Here is a 26,413-nt window from a genome sequence, read left to right on the forward strand (position 1 = left end):
CTTGGAGTTAAATCTAAATTTGTTTAAGGATTAATTAGGAGAATGTGTTTATTTGTAAAAGAATCAAGTAATTATGACAGCTGATTCCTGGGGTTAATAGGACTTTGGCTGAAATTGTTTTGAATTCTAGGATGATTTATTTCTCCTGTTTTTGTAAAACCACACCCAAAAAGTGTATGTAAGACTTTTCACTTAGGAAAGGGTGTTAGGGCTGAACATTTAATTCCCTTAAGCAGCAAGGAGTTTCTTCCAGACTTCACCATCTGGATACTGGTGTTTCTTTACAGATTCTTCCTTCATTTCTGTTGAATAACCAGCATCCTATCAAAGACAAAGAATAGAATAGTGTTAATAACCACCTGGAACAAAACTCTGCTGCTCAAAGAAACGCTGTTTTCAGATTATTTGAAATGGGGAAGGATATGCTTTTTATTGGCTACATCTCAGGATTAAACTAATCACTTCCTTGACAACTCAGCCTCCACTGGTGAAAATGAGCCCCAGTGTCTTGGACATGATGAAGATAAGTGGTCCAGATAACACAACTGCAATCTAAACGTTTCAGTTCACTAACTTGCTAGGTGGTGCCAAGTTTTATTTTTTGTTTTGTTTTGTTTGTGGCAGGGGGTGGGGAGGGGTTTGCACAGAGGTGTTCATTTTAAGGTCTCAGCTGGTGTTGGGAAGAAAGGCTGGCATTAGAGAAGCCTTGTTGGGGCAATTTCACTTTAACTCCTGACCTTTAGGCCTTAGGAATTTGATATTGCTAACTCAAGAGACATTTGTAATTTCTAGATACTGAAAATAAGCTCCAAGGAGACCGTTTTGCACTCTAGGGTCTAACCTACAAGAACAAGAATACCAGGGGCTGGCAGCTCCTTGCTCACCTGAGGAGGCATGTAGGAAGCCTTTTTGATTACCACTGGATACCTGAAATGTTCGTGCAGGTGGTCGACATATTCACACATCCTAGGAGGAAGAAATCAGATTAGGGCAGTAATTACGGTCTTATGTTAGATGATTCATGTGGTACTAACTGTTAAAGCAAAGGCATGAGCACCACTCAAGAAAGGGTAGACTCAATCGGGTGCACGTCTACGCAAATCCTTCACTGCCTCAGGTTCTTTCTGTAAAATAAAGTAATATGAGGGTGAAGTCTCACGTGGGTGGGTAAAAAAGTCTGTTGTAACTCTACAGATGGTCCCCAATTTACAATGGTTTGACTTAAGATTTTTCGACTCCCCGATGAAGCAAAAGCCATATGCATTCAGTAGAATTTTACTTCAGATTTTGAATTTGAATCTTTTCCCAGCTCGTGATGTGTGATACGATCCTCTCTCGTGATGCTGGGCTATGGCGGCAGCAGCCCCCAGGCAACCATGCCATCATGAAGGTCCACAACCAATACACTAACAACTGTTGCACTCATACAACCGTTCTGTTTTACACTTTCAGTAATGTATTCAATAAACTACAAGAGCTGTTCAACAGTTTATTGTAAAACAAGCTTCATGCCAGATGACTGTGCTCAAGTAGAGACCAAAACAGGTGTTCTGAGCATGTTTGAGGTAGCCTAGGCTAAGCTATGATGTTCAGTAGGTTAGGCGTATTAAACACATCTTCAATATATTAATATTTATCAATATTGATAAATATATTACTATTTCAATATTTGAGGGAGGGTTTATTGGAATGTTAAGCTATCTCAAGCCAAGGAAGATCTGTAAAGGTTTCGGGACCCCCTGAAGATACCCATTTAGACTCCATAAGTATCTGGGATTATTTGGGTACCTTTAGCAAGAGGTTAGATGAATAGATTAAAATCACCCAGTGAGATCCCATCCAGCTACACACGATTTAGAAAAAAGAGCACAGGTTTTACTATCAAACCAATCTTCAAATTTGTGGAGTCAACCACCTTCTAGTTTTATGACTTGGGGCAAGTGACCTAACTCTGCTGCCTTACTTTGATCATTGGTTAATGAACAGCTAGGAAAGGCAGCCCAGGTGCCTGGGGCTGGGCACTCACCAAGGAACTGGCAAGACATGGCTGCATGGTTTCAGTGGACATGATACCAGGTTACCACCTAGAATATGTGCTATGTGTCATCTATAAGAACAGACTACAGGTGAAGAACCAGCCGCATGGGAGAGGATGTTCTGGCCTTGAATGAGCAGGGAATGGGCACTCCATGTGGTCACAAAGCAGGGGTGCCCAGTGGTGCCTGGCGGCTGCCCCACCCACACAAGGATATTCCCTAGCCCCAGAGCAGCCTGATGCACTCGCACCTACTCACGCATGCTCACAGTGTACCACCCTCAGTGAGGGCCCTTTTCTCAGCCCGCAAGACTGGCAGGACCTTTCAAGGTTGGTCTGAACCTCCCCTTGGTCCCACCTGCAGGACTGAAATGAGAGAGGGCAAAAGCAGAGTAACCTAGGAATGTTCACTTTTTATCGTACAAAATATTTCAGACATAAAAGGCACACCTATGTACTCACCCCCCTACCTAGAGAGAGAAACCATTACTTTATCACTGAGGCCCCCTATCAACCCTCACAGGTCCCATTTCTTACCCACTGCCTGGCGTTTGGTGTTTACCATTATCATGCACATTTTTATGTTGCCACCATATAAAATTATGGCCAGGGATCTTTCTGCAATACCACATTTAATTCCAGGAGGAAAGAAATGCATAATAAAGTCACATGGGGAGCCTGAGAGGCTCAGTCAGTTAAGCAGCCGGCTCTTGATTCTGGCTCAGGTCATGATCTCAGGGTCCCGGGACTGAGCCTCATGTCCTACTCTGCATTCAGCAAGAGGTTTTAGCTACAGCATTCTCTCCCTCTGCCCCTCCACCCTCTCACTCACTCTCTGAAATAAATACATCTTTAGAAAAATAAAAATAGGGGAGCCTGGGTGGCTCAGTTGTTGAGCATCTGCCTTCGGCTCCGGTCATGATCCTAGTGTCCTGGGATCGAGTCCTGCATCTGGCTCCTTGCTCAGGGAGGAGCCTGCTTCACCCGCTGCCTGCCACTCCCCCTGCTTGTGCGCACGCGCTCGCTCGCTCTCTCTTTGGCAAATAAATAAAATCTTTTAAAAAAATAAATCAAAATAAATCCATATGTGTGCAGATTACTGGAAGACTGTCTTAAAGTTCACCTGGGACATCTTGAGACATAAGGTGGAACTAGATATGGCCAGACTATGAAAGACTCCAGCGCTGGGACCAGAAGAAGCAGAGAATATAAATGTGATGAAAGCTATGTAGATTTAGAAAGGAAGAAATTCTGGGGGCACCCGGGTGGCTCAGTAGGTTAAGTGCCTAACTCTTGATCTCACCTCAGGTCTTAATCTCAGGGTCGTTGAGTTCAAGCTCTGGGGACTTCATACTAGGTGTGGAGCCTACTTTAAAAAAAAGGAGTTCTGGTTTCCCCAGGTTCCACCCCACCTGCCCATCATGTGCTTAGAAAACAAAGGCAGCTACCATGAACCCACCATCTAAAACAAAAAGAGATCTATTCACTGCTGGGACTCTAGGGAAATGGCCCCATGGGAAAAAGTGGAAGCAAAGCCAACTTGGCCTTTGAGTTATAGAATGTGGCAAAGAAGAGAGTTCTTAGTGCCTCTGCTCTCCAGAGCCGAATTTTATCCTGACATTACCTGTTCTTGAGGCTTGCAGAAACGGATATGAAGTCAAATATAATCAGATGCTGAACCAATTCACAGAGGCCAACTCCGCCAGCATGGGGGCAAACCGGAACTACAATAAGGACAGATCTCTACTTAATGCCAAGTGGGGTGAGGGTGGGCAGAGGAGAGAACACCTGAGGTTTTTCTCATTGCCCGCAGGTGATTACATCTTTCATTATTATTTAGGGAGGAAATTGCAGGATGAAAATCGTCAAAGATTCCCTGATTCGGCTGAAAAGACAGTCTCTTCAGAGGGACCCGCTGGTATGCGGAGGGTGGGGAAATGGAGGGTTGGTATGTGGTTCCCGGGCACCCTTACTTTCAAACTTTTTGGCCATCAGCAACACTGAAAGGTTTTCATTGACACTTCCCAGCCTGCAGCTGTCAATCTGGAGAAACTGCAGGGCTTTCGCCTGAAGGAGTTGCTTAAATATCACTCTGTTGTGGCACTGGAAATAGAATTAAAATGAAACCAGCAGAAGAGTTAACCTGGGCCTTCAGGAAGTCCGGGCTGTATTCTTCGCTCTCATCTGGCACGAAGCGAGCCCTGACAATGCAGGTGGGGGTCCTGACTGCTCACTGCTTCAAAATCTGCTCGCGGAAGCGTGTGAGGCACGCAAAAGTCCCGCTGGCTGGACATCTATCAGGGAATGACGGTCAGAGCGGCTGGCAAGGGGGAGGCAAAGCGAAGCATCAGGAGGGCATGTGGTGATGGCAACGAGCAGGTGGCTAGGCCGACGGAAACCCCAAGGCCAGCCAGCACTACTCCTTTCGCTGGGCAAACCGAGGATCTGTTCCTCCACGCGGCTGCACGCGTGGGTGGACGGCTGCGGGTCTTGGCAAGCATTTGTGCTCCGTTTGTAAGCATGGAGAGTGAACGTATCGATGTTTATTCAGTGTGGAAGCCGGCTTTCTTAAAACCATACTGTGCATCTTACGCCCTGGCAGGAGCAACTTCAAACTGCTACCTTGTAAACGTTGATTCGATACTTTGGGAAAGATACTCGGCTTTACTTCATATGAATTGTCGGAAAAGAGACAAATTTTGACTCTCTCTGACTGCAGACTCTACCGATGTGCTGTAAAGCATCCTAGGTTCTGAGATTATGAAAACTTCCCCCCTCAAAATAACACAGGTGGTGGAGCCTAACATACGCCAGTGTCCCCAGTGGGTGGCCTGTGTGTACTGACCCCAAGGAGATGTCACTTACCTGTTCTCCAGTGGCAACGCCAATTCCTAATGGGACCAGCGCCTATAAAATAGAAGGCAACCTGATGTTATTTCCCAAAGATTCTGAACTGAAAATCCTAATTTTAAAAAAATTTAGAGTGGTTTCACCACTCAGAGCTGAAGAAGGAGATGTCCCTGCGGGGGCTGTGTAAAGTTTTAGGAAGGGCAAAAGGTCGGCAAGCAGACTATGTGTGCACACAGGAGGGGCTCGCTGAAATGCTGCCATTAGCTCCCTTCCTGCTACAGCTCTGCAGATTCTCCCTGCCGCCCCTTCAGTGGGTGTTCTAGAACCCTCTCCCTTCAAGCTTAGCCAGTGGCCTTAGATCCACTTTACAGGTCAGGCAGAGCTTGTTCCTTACCTGGTGAACTCCTCACTGGGCGAATGCTGGAGTCTTCTTAACACAGCACTGCTCTCTCTGTGCTCCCCTCTGAAGCTACCTCACCCCCTCCACCCAGGCTCCGGCTGCTCCCCAAACGTCCCCACTGGGGCTGCCACAGGCAATTTCCTCAGGTGCCTTTGGTTTCTCCTCAGCTTATCTTCCCATTGTTTAGGGAATACAGCAAGGGAACCAATAGCTAACATGTCTTTGTCCTGCTACCTGTCTGGTGCTGTGTGAAAACCTGACTGAAATGGGTCCTCATCTACAGCCCGTTGGGACAGGAGCCACCATCATCCCGTCCCCATTTCACAGATGAGAAACAGACGCAGGGCTAGTAACCGCCCCCAGATCACAGGCTGGAAAGGGTAGAACCAAGGCCTAGACTCCAGGCCAGCTCCAAAGCCAGTGGAAGCTTATTAACCACTAGATAGGAAAACTTCCCTGCAGAAAAAACCCTTAATTTAGGAGTCAGTGGCTCCCGATCCTGCTACCTGTCCTGCCTCTATGTGTGGATGGGGAGTCATTGACCACCCAAGCCTTGCCTCCTTGTCCCCAGGTGAGGAGTTAGAGTGGGTGGTCAGTGGGGCACCTTCTACTTTCCTGGTTTATGCTTCCAGAGACCTCTATATGAGTGCAGTTCTTTATCTCAAAACAAAACCAAAAACCAGAGTGGGGAAAAACAGAGGGGTAGGAAAGCCATTTGGCTTACTCACTCTACCATTTTAAAGTATATGTTTCTGACACTAAATAGGTACCAACTTCTATTTCTTCCTTTTAAATATTTCCTGAGCCTGCTCTAGTCTAGCTGCCCTGTCCTTTCACTGCCCATCCTCCTTGATTACTGTGAAAGCCTCCTACTTCTGCTCTTTGCCTCTAGTTTCTTTCTGCCTGTTTCACACAACATTGTACCACATCTCAAGCCATCCTACATGTTTTTTCCAGTCAAATCCTCTTTGATCCCATTCTCCCCTTCAAGACACTATGGTGGCTCACTTCTGCTCAGATGGACCCATCACCCGGTCCCAGGGACCTGTCTTTCCCCGATGTGCATCTGCACTCCGCTGGGCATCTCCATGGCCCCACCAGGGCCGGCTGTCTCTGCAGCTGCCCCCTGCCTTGGGTTGTCTGTGCCCACGTCATGGAATACTTCCTGAGGGGATGGCCTCCCTCATAAAAACAAAACTTCAGAGGGCTGAAGCCCTGAAGAGCTTCTAATGAAAATCTCCGGGTAGGGGTGTGTGTTGGGGGGCGGGGTGCAGGTCCTTGTGTGAGCTGGTGGGCAGCACGAGAGCCTGGCTGCCCCCAAAGAACCCCAAGGTGAAAATCTTTGTCAAACCATGGCCTCTGACCCGATTCTCACGACTCCTCAGAAGCTTTCAGGTCTCTTTAAACTGACACGGTCACCCTGTAGCTCCAGCCCCTCCGCCCCAACCTGCCATGCAGCTTTGCTCAGGGTCCGCTCTTGTCTTTTACCTCCCCAAGCAGCTCCACCGCAATAGCCCACCCCTGTGTCTCCCTGCAGTGACCTTGCTCCTACCGTCCTCAGCACTTTGCACCCCTCCCCCAGCCATGCCAGCTCTCTCAGGTTCACGTATCTTTGTTTCTCTGTGGCTCAGTTGTGACGTGGGGAGAATGGAGGGCATCCCTCAAACACAGGCTTCTGTGGAGGGCCTGACAGCAGGGGCTCATACGTTCGTGTCCTGAGAGAAATGGGGCAAAAAGTCCCCTGTAGGACCCACAACTGCCCGTAGGACACACTGAGGTGTCCTACCTCTGGGAGGTGTTCCTCCCAGAATGTGAAACTGCCCATCCTCAGAGTGAACCTTTTTAGATCAGGGGAAAGTATAGCAATGCAGAACCACCTCAGGGGGAAACCTGCTCAGGCAGGCAGGAAGGGACATAAGGCCAGCAAACCTACATCCTGACAGCAGAGTGTTGGGGGGAAAGGGGCATCAGAGGAAAACATAAAAGGGGAGTTAGGGGTGAGTGCTGGTTGAGGAGGGGGAACTTAAGACTCAACATGCCGGGATGCCTGGGTGGCTCAGTAGGTTAAGCCGCTGCCTTCGGCTCAGATGGTGGTTCCAGGACCCTGGGATTGAGTCTCGCATTGGGCTCCTTGCTCAGCAGGAAGCCTGCTTCTCTCTGCCTCTGCCTGCCACTCTGCCTGCTTGTGCTCTCTCTCTTCCTGACAAATAAATAAGTAAATAAAATCTTAAAAAAAAAAGACTCAACGTGCCTCATGCCAGGAGCAGGAACAGCCATGTTCTGTGGATAGATGCGTGGGGCCCTTTTGGACGGACACCAATGTATTCAAATCACACAACCCGTTCCTGCCCTGATTTCTCACTCATCCAACAGCCTTTGGTTTAATGTGGCTCCTCGTGGAGCTTGCTCGGGTCAGAGGATACAAACATCTAGTGTTCCCAGAAGTTGGGAGTTCTCCTCATAAGTGACCCGGCATTCTGGCTTTCTATTTATCAGTGCTGGACACTGGCTAAAGGGAGCCGCTTCCTGAGAAAGCATGTTCCTTAGACGTTCTGACGTACCAGGGTCTCCCTAAACCCAAGAGGTGGGAAGGCCAATAGATCTGTGAGGGAAGTGCCCTGGTGCGGGGACTCTAGGCAGCCTTCTCTTGGGGTCAGCTAGCAAACCTTTTCTTTTGGGTCAGCCAGAGGAATCTACAATTTTGTTTCATTCGGGGTGAATAAAATATTTTAGTATCAGATTTCTGTATTTACGAAGTATGAAGTCGTGTCTATTAATCTTAGGATTGCTGGCAGCCTTTCAATGTTTAGCAATTTACTGTCTCTAAAATAAAGAGAAACCTACAAGGAAATAAGCAAAGGAGTTTTAGGATCCATCACAGCCAGTCCAGAAACCCAACAAACAAACAAATATATGGCAGGAGTGGCAGGGGCAGGTGTAGTTTTTCTACCTTGGCAATGGTGGCGTGTCCCAGAATGTCATCAGGGGAGGTGGGCTCCTCAATCCACAGTGGCTTGAACTCAGCCAGCTTTGCCATCCACTCCACTGCCTCGGGCACATCCCAGCGCTGGTTGGCATCCATCATCTGCAAGGAGAGAGAGGGACCCTCTGCCATGAGGTCTGCCTGGTGCTGACCTGTGATGGGGCCCTGGCTCTAAGGGAGGAAATGCTGCCACTCAGTGCCCCCGATGGTTGAGCAAGACTCTGGGAGGGAGCCTGACATTTCCCCTGTGGAGGACCAGCACACAGCCAGCATGAAGGCAGCCAAAGCGCAGCCACGACGACTGGAACTGGGGCTCCAGATGCGTCTTCTGAAGGAGGTGCAAGCCAGTCACAGGACCACTGTGATGTCTGCAGGTGCCCTGGGCTGGGCCCAGGAGAAGTGCTCGTGGGCCCTGGAGTTCTGGCCCAATCTGCACCTAGGTGCCACCCAACCATGTCTGTCTTGCACTGTCCATTGTTCTGGAAACTATTTTAGCACCTTCCCAATCATGCTCATCTATTCTGAATTTGTTCACTAGTCATTTTGACTCTTGGCAACTACGAGTCTGGCCCAATAATCAATAACCCAGACTCTCCCATTGATGAAGCACCTACTCAACCGGGCATTTTGTGGATTTTGTCCCATTTGATATTTAGAACAACTCTATGAAGCAGTTCACATTCACTCAGTTTACAGAAAAGAAAGCTGGCATGCAGAGCCGTTAAGGAAGTTGCCCAGAACAGGAAGTCATGTGAATGGAAAGTTCAGGTCCAGGCCTCTAACTCCCAGGCCCTAGCTCTCTGGAGGCCAGGTGCGGGTGGGCAGAGAGGATGAAAGGGCCTCCCCATCCCTGACATTATCACACCAGAGAAGACAGACATGGGGATGGATCTGTCTAGTAGGAAGTGCTAAGTGGTATGAGTCCCCTCAGGAGCCACTATGACGACCAGAGGACAGGACATGTAGAATCACTTTGTAGCATAAGTTATTTGGGTAAGGACGGCCCCATAAGACAGAAGTCATGTTAACTTGTATATAGGTAGTGGCACTTCGGATCCCAGGTCAAGGACTCAACTTCCATTTCTGTTAACTTATGAAACATGCCTCCAAAAACCATAAAAACATCTTACCGTGACTTTATAAAAATATTTTACATGTAATAAGAAACATCTTATAAAAATATGAAGACAGGAATCACTGATCCTTACATGTATCTCAGCAAAAGTTAGGCATTTCTTCCACCTTGGCTCCCCAAGACTGGCCTATCTGCTGAACCAGGAGGGACAGGTTTGTTCAGGGAAACTAGATACTGACACATGAGGGCACCAGTGGGGAACCTGTCTGCTCAGGTGCGTCGCTACTAGCAAGAAGGAACAATCCCTAATCCAGCTCTTACTTAAGGTTCTGCAGAAGAGAATCATTTAAAACTATCAGCTCCCACCATAGTTGTTTTTTTTTTTTTTTTAAAGAGTTCGCTCACTGCAAGACCACAAAGCTGTGTTTCCTATCACATTCAGCTTTAACGTTCTCGTCGTTCTTTAATCCTTGCCTGAAGTGAGTTGTATTTTGGCCCAGGGCACAGGCTTCATGCAAGGCTGCTCTTTCTCAGTGGAAGGGGAGGACATTTACCAGCGTCTTCTCGGGTCCAATCATATTCCGGATGAGGCGGCACCTACGGATGTCATCCTGGAGATCAGCACCCACTTTCACTTTAAACCTGTAAAAGAGATGTGGCTTGGTAACTGGGACCTATCCCCTGGCGGGGCGAAGACACACAGGTTCTCTGCAGAAGTGGCTGCCTCCGCTGATAATTCACAGGTGACTTCTAGTAGCCTCCTGCCCTGTCCCCCTAGGTCTCAGACAAGTCACTGGAAAATGACCTCAGGGCAATAAGGCCACCTCACCTGCTGACCCCAAGTTAGGGAACTAGGAGAGCTGTCAGATCTTTTTTTTTTTTTTTTTTAAGATTTTATTTATTTGACAGAGAGACAGCTAGAGCAGAACACAAGCAGGGGGAGCAACAGGGAGAGGGAGAAGCCGGCTTCCCACTGAGCAGGGAGCCCGATGCAGGGCTTGATCCCAGGACCCTGGAATCATGACCTGAGCTGAAGGCAGCTGCTTAACCAACTGAGCCACGCAGGGGCCCCATCACATCTCGTCTTTGCAGAAAGAGCCTGGCCTATGTTGAAACTTGTCCCACGCATCCCTACATGTCAGACTGTTCCTGGACGAACCCTGGCATCCTTGGGGCCTTTTGCTCCTGGCTCGTCTCCACTGCCCAGCCTGTCGTGACAGGGAGAGTAAAGCCAATTTTCACACAAACAGGTTACCTGGTCCAGCCGTCCTTCAGTGCCTCCGTGCAGAGCTGTCGGGAAAGGAGCGCAGTTACCATCACACACCCCAAAACTCTTTTTTGTCTAACGAGTACCCCAGTTGTCTCTGGTCTCCTTTCACAACCACTATGGCTGCCTCAGGAACCAGAGGAACCACCACGTGTTGGTGATGTAAAAGCAGGAGTGGCTTCACCAACAGAGCATAACTCTTCATACTTGTAGGATGACATTCTTTCCTCATCTCTAGGGGAACAATTTCTTGAATTGTTCACAACATTCCTAGGAGGGAAATGGGAGCATTTCTATCTATCCCCCTTCTTAAAGGGAGGGTATTCTGCAGTCCCCTGAACACGTGGACGTAAGGGAAACAAACAGAAGCTAGTCTTCCTCTCGGCGGCGAGGACAGTGTGATGGCAAAGTTATAAACCAACCACATTCTGACTGCATGCTGGGCGCCAGCGCCAGGCTGAGGGCCTTACGTAGCTCACACAGGATTCTGAATCCCCCCAAACCACCCACAAGATACGTATCATTTCCCCATTTCACAGTGAGGAAATCGAGGCTCAGTGGGACACTGCTAGGACAGTGTCCTAGTGTCCCCAAGGTGGGACACGCTAGGTCACGGGGTCCCGCGCCCACGATGTGAATGGCTTTACTTTGCTCCAGAATGAGGCCTTGGGTCCAAAACGATTTAGAAAGGCTAACAAGAAAACTCCAGAAAGCCAGGAATATAAAACCTGTCCACAACACCAGGTCCGAGTGCCCACCTGCCTCAGCTTGTCGTCTGAGTAGCCCAGCCAGGCGCACGACGTGGTGTAGGCAGGGTAGCCTTGCATCAGCATCTGTCCTTCTGTGGAAACACAATGCCGGTCAACATTTTGTGCTTTCCAGGGACCTTCAAAATTACAATTGCCTTTATTATTATTTTTTTTAAGATTTTTTGACAAGAGAGAGAGAAAACGCGCAGAAGCAGGGGAAGTGGCAGAGGGAGAGGGAGAAGCCGGCTCCCCACTGAGCGGGGAGCCCGACATGGAACTTGAGCCCAGGACCCCAGGACCATGACCTGAGCCAAAGGTGAATGCCCAACCAATCAAGCCACCCTGGCTGCACAGTTGCCTTTAGCTAAGCTGCTGTCCCCAGAGAATCCAGCCTGTTCTCCTTCTGACCCTGACTTTCAAGTACACCCAGCCCCAAGCCCAGCCTCTGGTCACATTCATAATCCTGCAAATACCAAGGGTCTCAAACTAGCCCAGGTCTTCCTATTTGTCACGCCCAGGACACCGCATCTTCCAGATGCAACCCTTTGTCAGAGGGCCTGGCCACGGGCCACGGGCATTTTGGAAAGATGATGTGAACCCCAAGTGGACAGGGACCCTCAAAAGGACAATGACAACAAAAATAATGAAGGAAATTTCCTCACCACCCACCTCTCTCTTTTTTACCAACTTGACCTTTTTGCAGTATTTCTGGAAAAAAATGAGAAGCGTCATCACTTTTTCAGACAACAAAGCAAGCTACTACATTATTTAGATATCAGCAGGTACCAGAAAACTTTCAGTTCCGTCACTTGAGTATGACTCACCATAGGCTTCCTCCTCAGTCAGGACGTCTGTGATGTACCTGAAATCAATGCAGGATAACAGCGTCCTGGGGTCCTGGCAGCGTGACAGGAGAGGGGAAAGGCCCAGATCAATTCATGAGCAGCTTAGGTTTCTAAGGATAGACTTACCCTTTCTGGGAAAGGGCATTCGGGATTTGTGTTAAATTGTTTGGTTCTGTCATTCCTTGGTACAGAGCTCTTCGGAGGGTCAGTGCCACCTCCCCAAGACATCTTCAGGCCCTCGTGCTGCAACCCCTTACTCCCTCCCCATCCTTTCCTTCCCCAGACATCTAGGCTCCACCATCCCAACTAACATGGCTCCTGGAAGGAGGATCTGGCAGGAGGCAAGCAAGCGCTCAGCATGGGTTAAGTGGAGAGATGAGCACCTGGGGTCCCTCTATATTTATGTCATTGCTCCACACTTCACGGCTTACGGTGATCCTGGAGCAGCTCAGCAGGAGATGAAAGAAGGCTGGTCTCAGAACCAGGCCCTCCAGGGTCAACCCTGTGCCCACCATTTATTAGCAGCCTGACCGTGGGCCATTTCCTCTCTTGTCAAATTGGGACAACTCACTTCACCGACAGGACAGAAGGGATTCACCATGAACGACCCAGCACACTGCCTGGCCCTGGACCATCACTGGCTGTTCTCTACCCACCTCTTCCTGCCCCTCATTCACTGCTCACGCCACGCTGGCAAGGCCAACATCCTCATCTGGGCCTCTGGCTGAGACCCTTCCTCATCTCAATCTAACAGCTGGGAAGCAACCAGTAGCTTTGCCCCCACTCAGGTTTTACTGTGACCAACAATACTCCACTGGTCTGTGAAAAAGTGTAAAAGCTGGGAACCTGGCTGGCTCAATTGGTGAAGCATTTGCCTTCGGCTCTGGTCATGATCCCAGGGTACTGGGATTGAGTTCTACAACCGACTCCCTGCTCAGCTCAGCAGGGAGTCTCCTTCTCCCTCTGCCTGCCTCCCACCCCCGCTCGTGCTCATGTGTGCTCTCTCTCAAAAATAAACAAAATCTTAAAAAAAAGTGGGGTGCTGGGCGACTCAGTCATTAAGTGTCTGCCTTCAGCTCAGGTCATGATCCCAGGATCCAGGGATCGAGCCCCACACTGGGCTTCCTGCTCAGCAGGAGGCCTGCTTCTCCCTCTACCACTCCCTCTGCTTTTTGTGTTCCCTCTCTCGCACTGTCTCTCTCGTCAAATAAATAAATAAAAATCTTAAAAAGAAAGAAAGAAAGAAAGAGCTTTTGCTCTTTCAGTGCTGAGATTCTGCCTCTTTCTAGACTACTGGCCGCTACTGAAACAGGAAATAGGATCCAAAAGAATGAAGTCACAGGCATCTTCTCTAGTGGCCCTCAAATCATTTCATTTGGGAAGCCGCCTTTTACACCCCTCTGAAAGTCTGACCTTGCACCTAAAGGCAGCTCATGTCCTTCCTCTTTGGATGGAGCCCCCATGCCACCTGCAACCACATCAGAGAGATGGTGTGATAGCTTCTTGTTTTACTTTCTCCCAGAGAAGAGGCAATGTCTGCCCACCTACAGTCTTCAAGGCCATGGTGTTCTTTGTGTTTCCTTAATTGTGATGCCAAATAATAAGAGGGCCTTCATTTGCTGACTGCCAGAGTTTCAGCAACCATGCAAGACATCATCACCGTGAGGCAGCTGATGCTCAAAGAGGTTAGTGACTTGTCCAAGGTCAACCCACCAGGAAGTGATAGAGCCCAGATAAAAAGCCAGGTCTGCCTGAGTGTGAAGCTCATGCCCCTTAACTTGTCCAGACTTTTTTTCCTCCTCAGCCGCCAGGTGTTCAGCTCTACCACAAACATGTCAAGAAAAAAGGAAACATTGAGGTGCCTTATCTTCAGCGCTTGGCTCCTTCCCTGCCGGAATCAGACAGTTGGAGACCACCACAGTTTGATTTGTCACTTCCTTTTAAATTCAAAGTGACCAGACAATATCTTAATAATATATCATATATATTATTAAGATAATAATAATATCTTAATAACCTCTTGTTCTTTAGGAAGCACTTTATTTGGTCTTTAAACAAGTTCTATGAGGTTCTCAGAGAAGTGACGACAATCCCCTTTTCATAGTTAGGAAACAGAGGCTCAGGGAATTTGCATTACATGTGAAAACTCCATAGTGGGGGAGGCAGGACCTAAACTCAGTGTTTCCCTTGCACCACTCTGCCTATGCGAGCACAGCGAGCTGTTACTTCAAATATCAGAAAAGAAATACTAGGATCTAGTGAGCTTTTACTTTGTTATCACTACAGTGACCCAAAGACAATAGTGAATATATTTACTGATTATCAAAAGCAAGTAATCTGTGAAATCCATCTCATTTACATTACAACGTTATTATAATTCTTTAACATTATAACAACATTATACTTACCATGTCAACAAGTAACTTCCACAGAGGCTTGGAGAAAAAAGAAAGAAAGAGAGAGAGAAAGGGAGAGAGAGAGAAAGAAAGAGAAAAGAATTGTAAAACATGTGTAAAGTAGCCTTTTTTCCCTAAAAGAAAAGGAAAATTCCCACTCTCAAACACCTGCCCTCTGGCCCACCTGCGTGTCCAGGTCTTGGGGTCTCTAATGTTGCCTCCTGACTCCTTAGCTTTGCTGCCCTCCTATTTCTTTCTCTGCCCTTTAAACCTACTCCTATAGTTTCCTAACTACTGCCAGGGAGATAAAGAATCAAACAATTCTTTATATTTCTTTTGGAGGCCTGCTGTGCAGGTCTTTTGCCTTCAGAAGGTTGCTCATAGAGTAAGTGTTCATCTCTCTGCCACATGTCGGATTTTCCACAGAGCAAGTGCTCCTTTGATGAGTTACCTTTCCCTCCTGCTTGGCCCACAGGTCCCAGACAGCGTTGAGAACGGCTGCGGTAGCCAGATGCACAACCCCTTTCTCAGGACCGATCTGGTTAGGAAGCAAAACACATCAGTATTTCTTAGAAATGAGAGGTATTTAGGTCTCCTAGCCAGGGACACATTTCAAGACTTAAAAGGCATCAATAAAGGCTGATGTAGGGGTTAAACTTTTTTTTTTTTTAATAGTTTCTAACCTATAGAAAAGTTGCAAGAACAGCACAAAAAACTCTTGTACGTTCCCCCCCATATATACACACATATACATATACAAATAAAACATATATAATATAATATTGATTTTACTGAACCATTTAAGTTGCAGATACCATGCTTCTCGAACCCTAAATACTTCTGCATGTAGGACCTAAAAACAAGAACCTTCTCTCACATAACTGTAGTAGTATAACGGTCAAATTCAGGGAACAGAACATTGATAGAATACTACTGTCTAAAAGACAGTCCATAATCACATTCTGCCAATTGTCTCAATATTTTATTAACATATTGCATTTGGTTGTCTTGCCTCTTTAGTCTCTTTTTATCTGGAATAATTTCTCTTATTATTCTCAAGCTGCTGTTGACATTTTTAAAGTGCACAAGACGGCTGACTTGTAACAGTGTCCCTCTATTTGGGTTGGTCTGGAGTTCCTTCATCACTGGGATTCAGGTCATACTTTTTTGGCACAAATTTTAAGTAGACAGTAATGTCACTTTGGTTGTTTATTAGGGATATGATCTTTCAGCACTTAGGTAAGTCAGGGTGCACTGGGTTGTTGCACTGTGAGGTTACTATTTTCTCTAAGTAGGGAGATTAATATTATCCCCAAATTTGGGCATGCATTGAAGATTCTTGCCTCAATCAGTTATGGCTAAAACATTTGCAATACAGTGATTGTCTAACATTACCATTCTTTTTACATTAAGTTTGTATTCTACTATAATGACAAGCTTTTCCTGGTTGCTTGTTCACTACCTAAATGGACTCATGGATTCTTATGTTATTCCATGAGTTACAAGCCATTACTAATATATTTATTTTGATCCTTCAATTGTCCCAGATTTGGCCAGTAGGAGCTTCTTCAAGGGAATGCCCTGAAAAACAAATTCAACTTGCTTTGCAGAAAGTTCAAAATGAAATCCAAGGCAAGACGGCAAGTGCCTTCCCTTGTGCCTTTCTCCATGCATGGACAAGACCTGGAGCAGAGGTAGCAAAAGACAGAGCTGATGTCAGGAGACAAGGGCAAGGACCCAGTTATTGGACTGACCTTACAGGGATAGACTCCTTTCTCTAGAACCTCACTCTTTTCATGCCTTGAACTTAGGGTTCAAAATACAGAGCTTTACACATGAAAGTACTCTGGTCTCTATCTTCTTAACTTTGGTTAAGAAATGTAAGATTCACATTTCTGGCTTTAATAACTTCCTCTCTTAATTCCAATACGACCCACGCTATCTCTCCTCCAGAAAGGCTGCCTATTCAGTACTTAATCTTCTAGGGGGTCTAGAACACTTCTCCATTCAAGGAGTGGGAGTAGAGATGAGGTCCATATGGCTCTCAAGATCCAAATATGTACAGATTCAAGTCTTATAGAAAGGAATCAATTACTTCCAAACACTGACGGTCTAAATGGTTCAAGCCCTAATTTATCTCAATACAACGTTTGACCTTAGAATTATAAGCCTGTTTTCGTATTTGTTGCCATCAAAGGACATCTTAGACCTTAATAACACTACTTATAGAAGCATTCTTTAAAAGTGGCCCTTACCCATCTGAGCTGCCCGTCACTTGTAAGCTGCCTGTAGAAACCTCTGAAGTCACCGACGATGTCCCTGAGGTCCTTGTTAAGCACATGGTGGGCGAGGGCATTCACAGCACAGACCACTATTAAGTAAGGAATCAATTCTTAAGTATGTTTTGGTATGAACTCAATAAATTAAGACATGAAAACACTACAAACTAATGTGGGCGTTTTATGAAAGAAACTTCATATACAGAAGATACTTGTTTTTAAAAACTGCCCAGAATATGTCTTCTGTGTTTTTCGTAAGTAATATAATCCATGTGGAATAGCTGTTAATCCATAGGTCCGTCTGAGTAGAGCAAACACAGTTTGAATGGTTGCCATGTGAAAAACAGAGCCACAGATACGAAAGTTTATATCATATTCAAATCTATTTTCTTGTTCACTTGGGAAAGTGTCTATACAGGCAGTTTCAAAACCAAACCTTGCTAATTCATTGTTCCTAAAAAATAAGAAGGGTCTTACTTACCATCAAAGGGAAAAAAAAAACAAAAAAGAGAAAGAGAGAGAAGTAACTTCTAATTAATATCAAGCACAGAAAATATCTTGAATTCACAATATAACACACTATTACAGATGAAAAGGGGGCACCTCCGTGGCTCAGCTGTTAAATGTCTATCTTCGGCTCAGGTCATGATCCCAGCATCCTGGGATCAGGCCCCCCATCGGGCTCCCTGCTCAGTGGAAAGGCCTGCTTCTCCCTCTCCCACACCCCCTGCTTACATTCCCTCTCTCACTGTCTCCCTCTCTCTGTCAATTAAGTAAATACATACATACATACATACATACATACACACATAAAATCTTTAAAATAAAATAAAATTTAGTGCACTTGACAGAAATTCGGGTACTGGTGGTCATCCATTGTATGGGACAATCTACTTCAGGTGTGCTTTGCTGCCATGGGTGAGAAATTTGATCTGGAAAAAACTGGCCATTGAAGGCAGTACCTTGCTGACTGACTCCCTGGGATTGTCCAGCCCAGGAAGGACAAGTCAATAAAGCCTATGAATGACCATGGGTTCCTGCACCTTAGGGCTGCTGTGAACCCTTACAGCCGTTTTTTGTCTCTTTAGAAATTTTTCTTTCTTCATATTTTTTCCCTGTTAAAAGCTGTTATTTTTTTATTCTACCCATAAAACAATAACTAGAACCCTCCCTCTCTTTCTCACACACTATACTAGCACTGCCTTCACAGTAATGAGGAAACCACTATTTTTTACTTTTTTTTTTTTTTGGATCATAAAAGAATGAACAAGTAAGTAGGCTGACAAAGGCACAAAAGAACTCTGATGGACTAATGGAATTTTTTTCAACTTTAATGCAAATGCCATGTAACACATTCAGTGAGACTGGTAAATTGCCTGAAATATGGAGGAAGGTTAAAGTTAAAATGGGTTCTCTCGTGTTGTGGTCGGCAAAAGGCGGAAGCCGACTATATCACCACCAAAGAGCCATTTATTAAAGGCATAGAGGATGGAAATTGATTTATCCCTGGCTGAGATGCCCATCAGGACAGCTGGGAGGGGTTGGGAGTGGAGGAGGAAGAGAGGTCAGTGAAGGCCCCAAAGCACAGAGCTCAGCAACCAGGGAGAGGAGCCTCCTGTCTCCTATCTCATGTCTCAGTGAGCACATGGGGTCCCTCCACTGTGCACCTGACTTAGCAAAGTTCAAAGTCTAGGCTATTAACAGAGTGGTTCCAGAGGCCTGTTCCATAACATATCTTGTAAGTTTGCTGAGTTTTACGCAACCTTTGGGGGCCACCCTATATTGTCTACAATAGAGAGAAGGCAGCTTCATAAACTTGGCTTAGACCAGACACAATTACGGGTGCCGGAGAAGCTGACACACAGCTCACAAACCTAGTGTGGTCAGCGGTCACTGCCTTATGGAAAACATTAACAGCAAATGGTTGACTTAACGGAGAAGGAGACGGAATCATTGCCGAGTCTCCTCCTGTTACCTGACAAATGCCTAGCTTCAAGGAATAATCTTTAAGATTAATCTCAAAGGCTCACCTCTGTTCTGAAGCTGCCCAAGACCCTCCTGGACAATGAACTAAACTTCTCTCTGTGTAACCTGTGCCAGCTTTGAAAAATCTATCCTTCTCATGCTGCATGATCCTTTCTTTTATGGCTGTATGTCCCTGAGACGTCCGTGCATTCTTTCTCCATATACTCGAGATTCTGTCTCCTTTGTCTGTCTCACTAAAATCTCTCTCCAGTGCCTGACCCATGGGAGAACCTCAAAGGAAGTCTGTTACAGAACTGGCTGAAGGCATGATGGAAAGCCAGCCCGTGAAAAGTGGGACAGTAGCCACCTTGCATCCACTTAAATACAAGAAAAGTTCCCTTGTCCTTACACACACACATATACAGGCACGTGTGTATGTGTGCACACACACCTTTCGTCTGCTTGACAATACTAAAATCTTTCAGTGGACCGAAGACTTCTACTTTACATCTAAGGGAGAGCTGACAGTGCAAATAGCTGACAGGGAAAGGTATTGCATCACCACCAAATTTAGAGAATCCGTTTCCTTCCTTCTTAGATCCTCACACCTCAACTGTCATCATTTGGCTTCAAACCCTCATGATCCATAGAAACTGATCTGGCAAAGGTCACCTTTTGTACTTTTTGAATTTTGTATCTTGTACATGGATTAAGTATTTCAAAACAAAAATCAAAGAGATCATTTGTATTTAAACGTTGAGGAAAGAGGGGCACCTGGGTGGCTCAGTCAGTTAAGCGGCTGCCTTCGGCTCGGGTCATGACCTTGGAGTCCTGGGATGGAGCCCCGCATCAGGCTCCTTGGTCAGTGGGGAGTCTGCTTCTCCCTCTGTGCTCTCTCTCTCTTTCAAATAAATAAAAAAAAACTTTTTTAAAAAATGTGGAAAGAAAGCACTTCAGGGAGGGGCTAGCTAAGCAGCTATCTGGGCCTCAGTCTCCTTATCAAGAAAATGAGGGGCCTCAAGACCCCCATTGAGCTCTCCCCAATTCTGAGAGAAGAACTGCACTCATAGCTCAATGCAAACCTGCTTTGCCCAGATGACAGCTCTGAACCTGGGCAGCCAGAGGCCCTTCCGCCATGAGGACCACTGCCCATCTGTCTATGTCATATCCCTGGCCACCTGCCTTTCTCAGTCAGAGAAATAGGCCAAGATTCACGGATAAGCCCACAGTCCATCGACCCCTGCGAGGAGAAGGGCCAAGTCCTGCCACCATTTCATTTCTCCCCATGAAACAAACCACAAAACACTCTTTTTACTCACCCTGAGCAGTGTAAATGCAGAGAAAAGTAAGGTCACAATTGGAATCTAAGTGAAAATGAAGCATTCTAGAACCTTATAAGAACATTCCACTCACCAACTTCTGTGCCTTTTCCCAGAGTGAAGGTAAGCCCATACCCCTTGAGCCCGTCTTCCGCATCCGTCTCTAAGATGACATAGGCAGCCGAGTAGTCAGGGTCTGTGTGCTGTGGGAAATATGCACCCCACCCCACAATGCAAACATGAGAAACCCAAAGATACACCTCAGAGCATCACATATGAAGAGAAAACACAACAGGGGATGTGCGTGAAGAGCTCCAGTCTGCTGCAAGCCTTGGGGCACCCCCCCCCAAAATGGAGGAGTTCTGAATGGACAAAGGGAAAGTCCTCCTGACAGATTCATATCATTTCAACGAGGGCAATGTATACATTTTTAGTGCCAATTTGCAATTATGCCTCCTCTGATGATAAGCTCAGATTGTAATCTAGGAGTTTTTGCCCAAGCTACCTCTGCCAGCTCTCTGAACAGAGCTGCATTCACAAGCAGCCTCAAATGGAAGCAGCCAAGTCTTCAGAGCGCCTCACAGAAAACTGGACTTTTCTTTGCTGCAGCCTGTAGCAGGGCTCAAAAGACAATGGCGCCTGGTTAGGAGGAGATCACTGGGGGAACGCAAGGAATTAAAACCTCAGGACAAATTAGCCCATCTTTTGTTTTGTTCTTTTTTTAAACTTGCTACTATCAAATGGTATTTTGGTAAGTGTTTACTGACTGACTATGATGAAACTCAACACTACCTGTTGATGGGGGGAGACAGAAATGAAAAAACCAGTCTGTGTCTAGAAATTTCTCCTACAGTGGGGAGAAGAAGCCAACACACAAGAAGCAGGTGAGGACTACTGTGTGGTCAGTGAGAAGGACCCTGAAGAGTAAGGGAGCAAGCAAAGAGGAAGCCGGGGACAGAGACATGGGGATGGACAAGGGACGGCACGGGGCAAGAGAGAGAAATAGGAAACCCTGAGCCTTGTTAGACAGAAGGGAAATGCCCCTGGGGTGGCAAGTGAATGGAGACAAGACTGGAGAGGTGGTGTGGGGGCAGATAATGGAGACCCCAAAAGCCAGGCAGAAGACCTGCATGCATCTATAAGGAAAGTAGGATGCAGGTAGTGACGGATTTTGCATAGGGCGGTGAAAATTTATTACGGTTTTTATTATTATTATTATTACTATTACTATACAACATTTGTTGCTCTGGCACACTATTTTAAAAGCTACTTGATTTAATTTAACCCTCACAACAATATCACAAAGTAGGTGCTAATTATCCCTACCTGACAGATAAGAAAACTGAGTTTTGTTTTTTTTTTTTTTTAAGATTTTATTTATTTGAGAGAGAACAGGTAAGAGAGAGAGAAAGAGAGCATGAGCTGGGGGTGGGGAAGGGCAGTAGGAGAGCAGCAGACTCTCGGGGGGCTCAATCCCAGGACCCTGAGATCATGACTTGAGCTGAAGGCAGACACCCAGCCCAATGAGCCACTCAGTTGCCCCTAAACTACAACTTTCTTAAGGGAAAATGTATTTGTGCTTCCCCAGCAACTTGCACAACTTCTGATACATAGCCGATACCCAGGAACCCTTCACACTGAATGCCCTCCACGAGGCTCTGATGCCAGACAAAGGCCGCCTGCCTACCATGTTTGCCTCTTCCCTTTCCCTGGGTATAGGGATTTAAATTGTCTCTTTAAACTCAGTTTCCGGGGCGCCTGGATGGCTTAGTCGCCTGGGTGTCTGCCTTTAGCTCAGGTCATGATCTCAAGAGTCCTGGGACTGAGCCCCCTGTCAGGCTCCCTGCTCAGTGGGAACCTGCTTATCCCTCTCCCTCTGCCCTTCCATTTGTTCATGCTCTCTCTCTCAAATAAGTAAATAAAATCTCAAAAAAAAAAAAAAAAGAATATTACAGTTTAAAAGCCATGGTTACAGAAGCTCTAATAATAAGAGGCAGGATGTGGTAAGTCTCTGGGAGAAATAAAAACTATGGAAACCAGGCAGGGAGTACTATTAGTGGCATGGATTTGAAGCTGGAGGAGGCTTTATGATGAAATTAGAATCTGAGGTGGTTGGTCCAGGATGGGGAGCTGTTCAGTAGTGGGAGAGGGCATGAAGGACTGGGACGGAAGAATCACCTTTGGTGACAGTGACAGTGAAGACACAGAAAAGGGAAAGACTGGAATGTATTTAAGGTTTGGTGACAGCCTGGTTCGACCCCTGGGCTCCTAAGAGGCAAGATTCAGAAAGAGATCTGGAATCACTGGCATACAAGTGGGCACTGAAGCTGTACACACAGAGAGGATCTTACTGGGAGCAAAGCACGAGACAGTAGGGCCCTTGGGGCCTGAGCCTTGCAGAGGGAAGAAGCAGGGTCAGTAAAGGAAGCAGCAGCAGCCAGCCAGGGTGTAGAGCAATGGCTGGAAGAGGAGGCAGCCAACAACATGACACACAGACCCTGAGAAAGGACACTGGAAGCAGAAATAACAGTCCGTCCCAAAGAAAGACAGAGACAGAAGTTCATTTCAGATGAAGGAGGAAGGAAGTACTGTAAAGGAAGGAAGGAAGTGTAAATTTTGGAGGCAACAGGGATGAACCAGTGATTTAGTGTTTGGTGGGGAAGCAGACACAGAAGGCAGAAGAGAGGTGTCAGGGTCAAGAGAAGGTGATTCCAAAGTGCAAATCCCTGTCTATATGTGATAGAAAAGGAACCACTGGGAAAAGAAACTGAGGAAGAAAATACTGGAGATAGAGGGGATGAGAATGGGGCCTCTGCAGTCAAGAAGGGTGGGGATGGGGACACAGCAGAATGGATTATTTTGGGAGAAGGACGGGACTCACAGTATAAAGGGAAACATGGGGGTTAGTTTGGAGACTGACGGGTGGAGACGGGGCGCAGGGTGCATTTGTTTTCAGTCTTCTCCATGATGTAGTGGGCAGTTTTCCAAGTGCTGGGGGGGTGTGGGACTGGGAGCTGGAGGAGGGGGAGAGTGGTCTGGGTGCATAGCCACTCCCAGGAGCTCAGCAGACAATGGGGAAAGAAGAAAAGTATGGGCTGGGAAGTGGTGGTGGTTGTGGCACGTGTCAGCTGGAGCTGGGCTATGAGCCCACAGCCCTGGAACTCTCTGGAACCTTAATGAGTGTCTCGACAAGCAAGCAACTTATAATGCAGGCCTGAGTGCTCCACATTTCCTAAAAGGCCAATTAAAAAAAAAAAATCACAGCTGGAATCCTTTACTTTTAACAGGCTGGGGGACAGTTTCAGGGCTCCTTCATGAAAATATCCTGCTTCTTCTGATCAGGAAGTCTCCTCTGTTTGTAAGTGCTGAACAGAGCTGAATTGCTGAGTTCAGCATGCCGTGAGGACTCGAAAGCAATAACCCAGGAACTGCAAAGCAGCACATTCTAATAAGAAGGCACATGAGAATCAGCACAAAACACACCCCATATCTCTGGAAGATAAATACTTAAGTATTTATGAGTTTGTAACACAGGTATCAGAGAATCTCTCTTGATCCAGAGGTCATAAACAATTTAGACCCAAGACAAATTCCAGTTCTTAAATTACTCTACTTAAAACCAGGCTACTTCAACACTTCACAAATTCAAAGCAGCGAAAAATCTAGGCCACAGCCCCTTCTACTTCAGTTTCCTCATATGTAAACAGTAATTACAGACAATACTTTCTGATGGCTTTCTCTGTATCAGGCACCTTACGAGCATCTCGTTTATTACATAAAGCAGATATTATTATACCCATGTTACCGATAAGAAAACTGAGGCCTTGGAAAGAGCCTGATGTCCATCGGCAGATGAATGGTTATAGTAGGCATATATACACAATGGAATACTACTCAGCTATAAAAAATTAAAAAATTATAAAAAATTTATAAAAAATTATAAAAAGTTATAAAAAATTATAAAAAATTAAAATGTCACTCGCAAGGACATGGGTGGAACTAGAGGGTATTATGCTGAGTGAAATAAGTCAATCAGAGAAAGACAATTATCATATGATCTCACTGATATGTGTAATTTAAGAAACAAAACAAAGGATCATAGGGGAAGAGAGGAAAAAAATAAAACCAGAGAGGGAGACAAACCATAAGAGACTCTCAATCACAGTAAACTACCTGAGGATTGCTGGAGGGGAGGGAGCTGGGGGAAGGGGTAACTGGGTGATGGACATTAAGGAGGGCACATGATATAATGAGCACTGGGTGTTATATAAGACTGATGAATCACTGACCTCTGAAACCAATAATACATTATATGTTAATTAATTGAATTTAAATTTTAAAAATGGAAGAAAAAGGAAAACCAAGGCTTAAGAGAGTGAGTTGTTTAACCCACAGCTGCTACACTTCAGAGAGCCAAAGTGGTTGCATTAGAGCAATTGTTTGATTTTTTACAAGCCAGTGAAATTTCAAACATTTGGAGATCCACAAAGGACTGCCAACTGGGTGTTTTTAAAGTCATTTAACATAAGAAGGAACACAAAGATTTTAAAAAGCGGGAATAACTTCATCTCAGAATAAAGGACATACTTTTAAACATAATAATTTGTTTAGTCAGCATTTTCCACGAGAGACCTATCTTTAAAAAAAAAAATATTTCAAGTACCCAAAGAGCACGGGTAATGAATGTAATGTAATCACCTTCCCACGTAGGAAGCACAACATTAGAGGGTATACTAGAGTCCTCTGGTACTCATTCCCCTCCCTCTACACAGGTAAGAGGTTAAGTATCATCCTTACATAGATGTTTCTCACCTCCCCCCATGTGTGCACACATTCCTTACAGACCCATGCAATTTTTTCTCCTCGGTGGACTGAGTGAGGGCAATGAGGATCCAGTGGACGACCGCCCTCGAGGAGACTCAGTATAGAGCTCCTTCCTATATTTGAGAACCACTGCAGGGACCCTGGTAGGGATGGAGGGTTTCCCTCCAAACACTGTCAATAAGCAAACATGCCCTTCAGTATTTAGATAGAAGGCTGTGGTTTTACAACTTCTCCAAAGACGGGTACTTGCATAACTCTCTACAGTGACAAACCCTTTCTAACAACGTTTTCAGGTAGTTTCATGAGAGTCCCCTCACGTGCCTCAGAATTACTACGGGCTTGTCTGGTTTCCCAGCCAGAGTGCGACTCCCATTTCAAAGACAGGCCCAAGATGCCCAGAGAGGTTAGCGTCTTCTCTAGGTCACACAGCAAGTTGTCAGGGAGGCAGGATCCTCACCCAGAACAGCCAGGCCCACCACCACAAACCCCACCAAGGTTTCGGTGCAGCAGAAGCCAGCAGGTGTTCTAGGCTTTCATCGGTGGGGATCCAACAAGAGCATTTCGCTGGTGTTGCACATTACGCATCTACCATTTCCAGCAAAATACGAATCATAAATGTAACAACAGGAAGCGCAAAACGTCAACAAAGCGGGGCGGGGGGGGGGAGGCCCAGGAGTTGTGGATAATTTCGAGTTACTTTTACTTCCCGTCCCCTTCCCAGCCTCCTCCTCGGCAAAAGTGGGTAAACTCCGCGACCCGCTGGACTCCCTGCGCCTACGTGGGCCTGGACGTCCGCGGCAAGAGGCACCGGGCAGTCGCTCAGCGCTTACCATGGCGTCGGAGCCGTGGCCCTCCAGCGACGTGGGGAAGCGCACGTCGCGCACCGAGAGCCTGGAGATGCGGCCACGCACCATGTTGCCGCACAGCTCGAGCTGCCCACGCCGCCCGCTCGGCTCAGTACCCTGTGCGCGGCGGGAGGGGCAGAGCCCGGCCCGGCGGGCGCTGATTGGCCGCCGCCGTGCACGAGGACTCGACGGGACTCGAGGGGCAGGCCGGGCTCCGGGCTCCACAGGAGGGCTCCCCTAGTCGTACGGGCGGTTCCCGCGGCGTCTGCAACCCCGTGCTGCCCCGCACGGCCCTGGCGCGGATTCGCTGCGGGTCGCGGTGGACCCGAGATTGGGGGTGGGAGGTGTTCCGCGCTGCATGGGCGTTTTGTCGGGACCCTCCCCCGCCGGGACTGGAAACTCGAGAAAGGAACCTTCCCGGGAGCCGCGTCCAAGAGGAAGGAGCGGGATCTGAACAAAATTCTATCGCCCCATAGCACAGTTGGGCCACGGGCTCCACTACTGATCGGAGTTAAAGCCGGCGCAGCCCGGAGGGGAAGCTAGAAAATCCTAGGTGCCTTTAAATGACCTCAGCCCGTTTG

At 46.8% G+C, this 26,413-nt stretch overlaps 1 protein-coding gene across 3 annotated transcripts; it reads right to left on the bottom strand.

The window, feature by feature from the left end:
- Nucleotides 1-173: 173 nt before the first annotated feature.
- On the bottom strand, nt 174-25,935 carry ENOSF1 (enolase superfamily member 1). Of its 3 annotated transcripts, XM_032859804.1 has the most exons (16): nt 25,818-25,935; nt 20,258-20,366; nt 16,856-16,971; nt 15,052-15,138; nt 14,613-14,639; nt 12,184-12,256; nt 12,029-12,067; nt 11,369-11,451; nt 10,599-10,633; nt 9,898-9,985; nt 8,236-8,370; nt 4,901-4,942; nt 4,009-4,138; nt 3,660-3,759; nt 885-966; nt 174-321 (listed from the first exon to the last, which is right to left on the bottom strand). In XM_032859804.1, exons 1-16 carry the CDS (start codon nt 25,899-25,901, stop codon nt 229-231), a joined length of 1,323 nt encoding a protein of 440 aa, XP_032715695.1. In that variant the 5' UTR covers nt 25,902-25,935; the 3' UTR covers nt 174-228. The 3 variants fall into 3 exon arrangements, with proteins under 3 accessions (XP_032715695.1, XP_032715696.1, XP_032715697.1); XM_032859805.1 differs by lacking the exon at nt 20,258-20,366; XM_032859806.1 differs by lacking the exons at nt 16,856-16,971; nt 25,818-25,935 and having other exon boundaries at nt 20,258-20,320.
- Nucleotides 25,936-26,413: the final 478 nt, after the last annotated feature.

The sequence above is a fragment of the Lontra canadensis genome, unplaced genomic scaffold (genome assembly GCF_010015895.1).
Source record: "Lontra canadensis isolate GAN:19392208 unplaced genomic scaffold, GSC_riverotter_1.0 scaffold17, whole genome shotgun sequence".
NCBI classification, from domain to species: Eukaryota; Metazoa; Chordata; class Mammalia; order Carnivora; family Mustelidae; genus Lontra; species Lontra canadensis.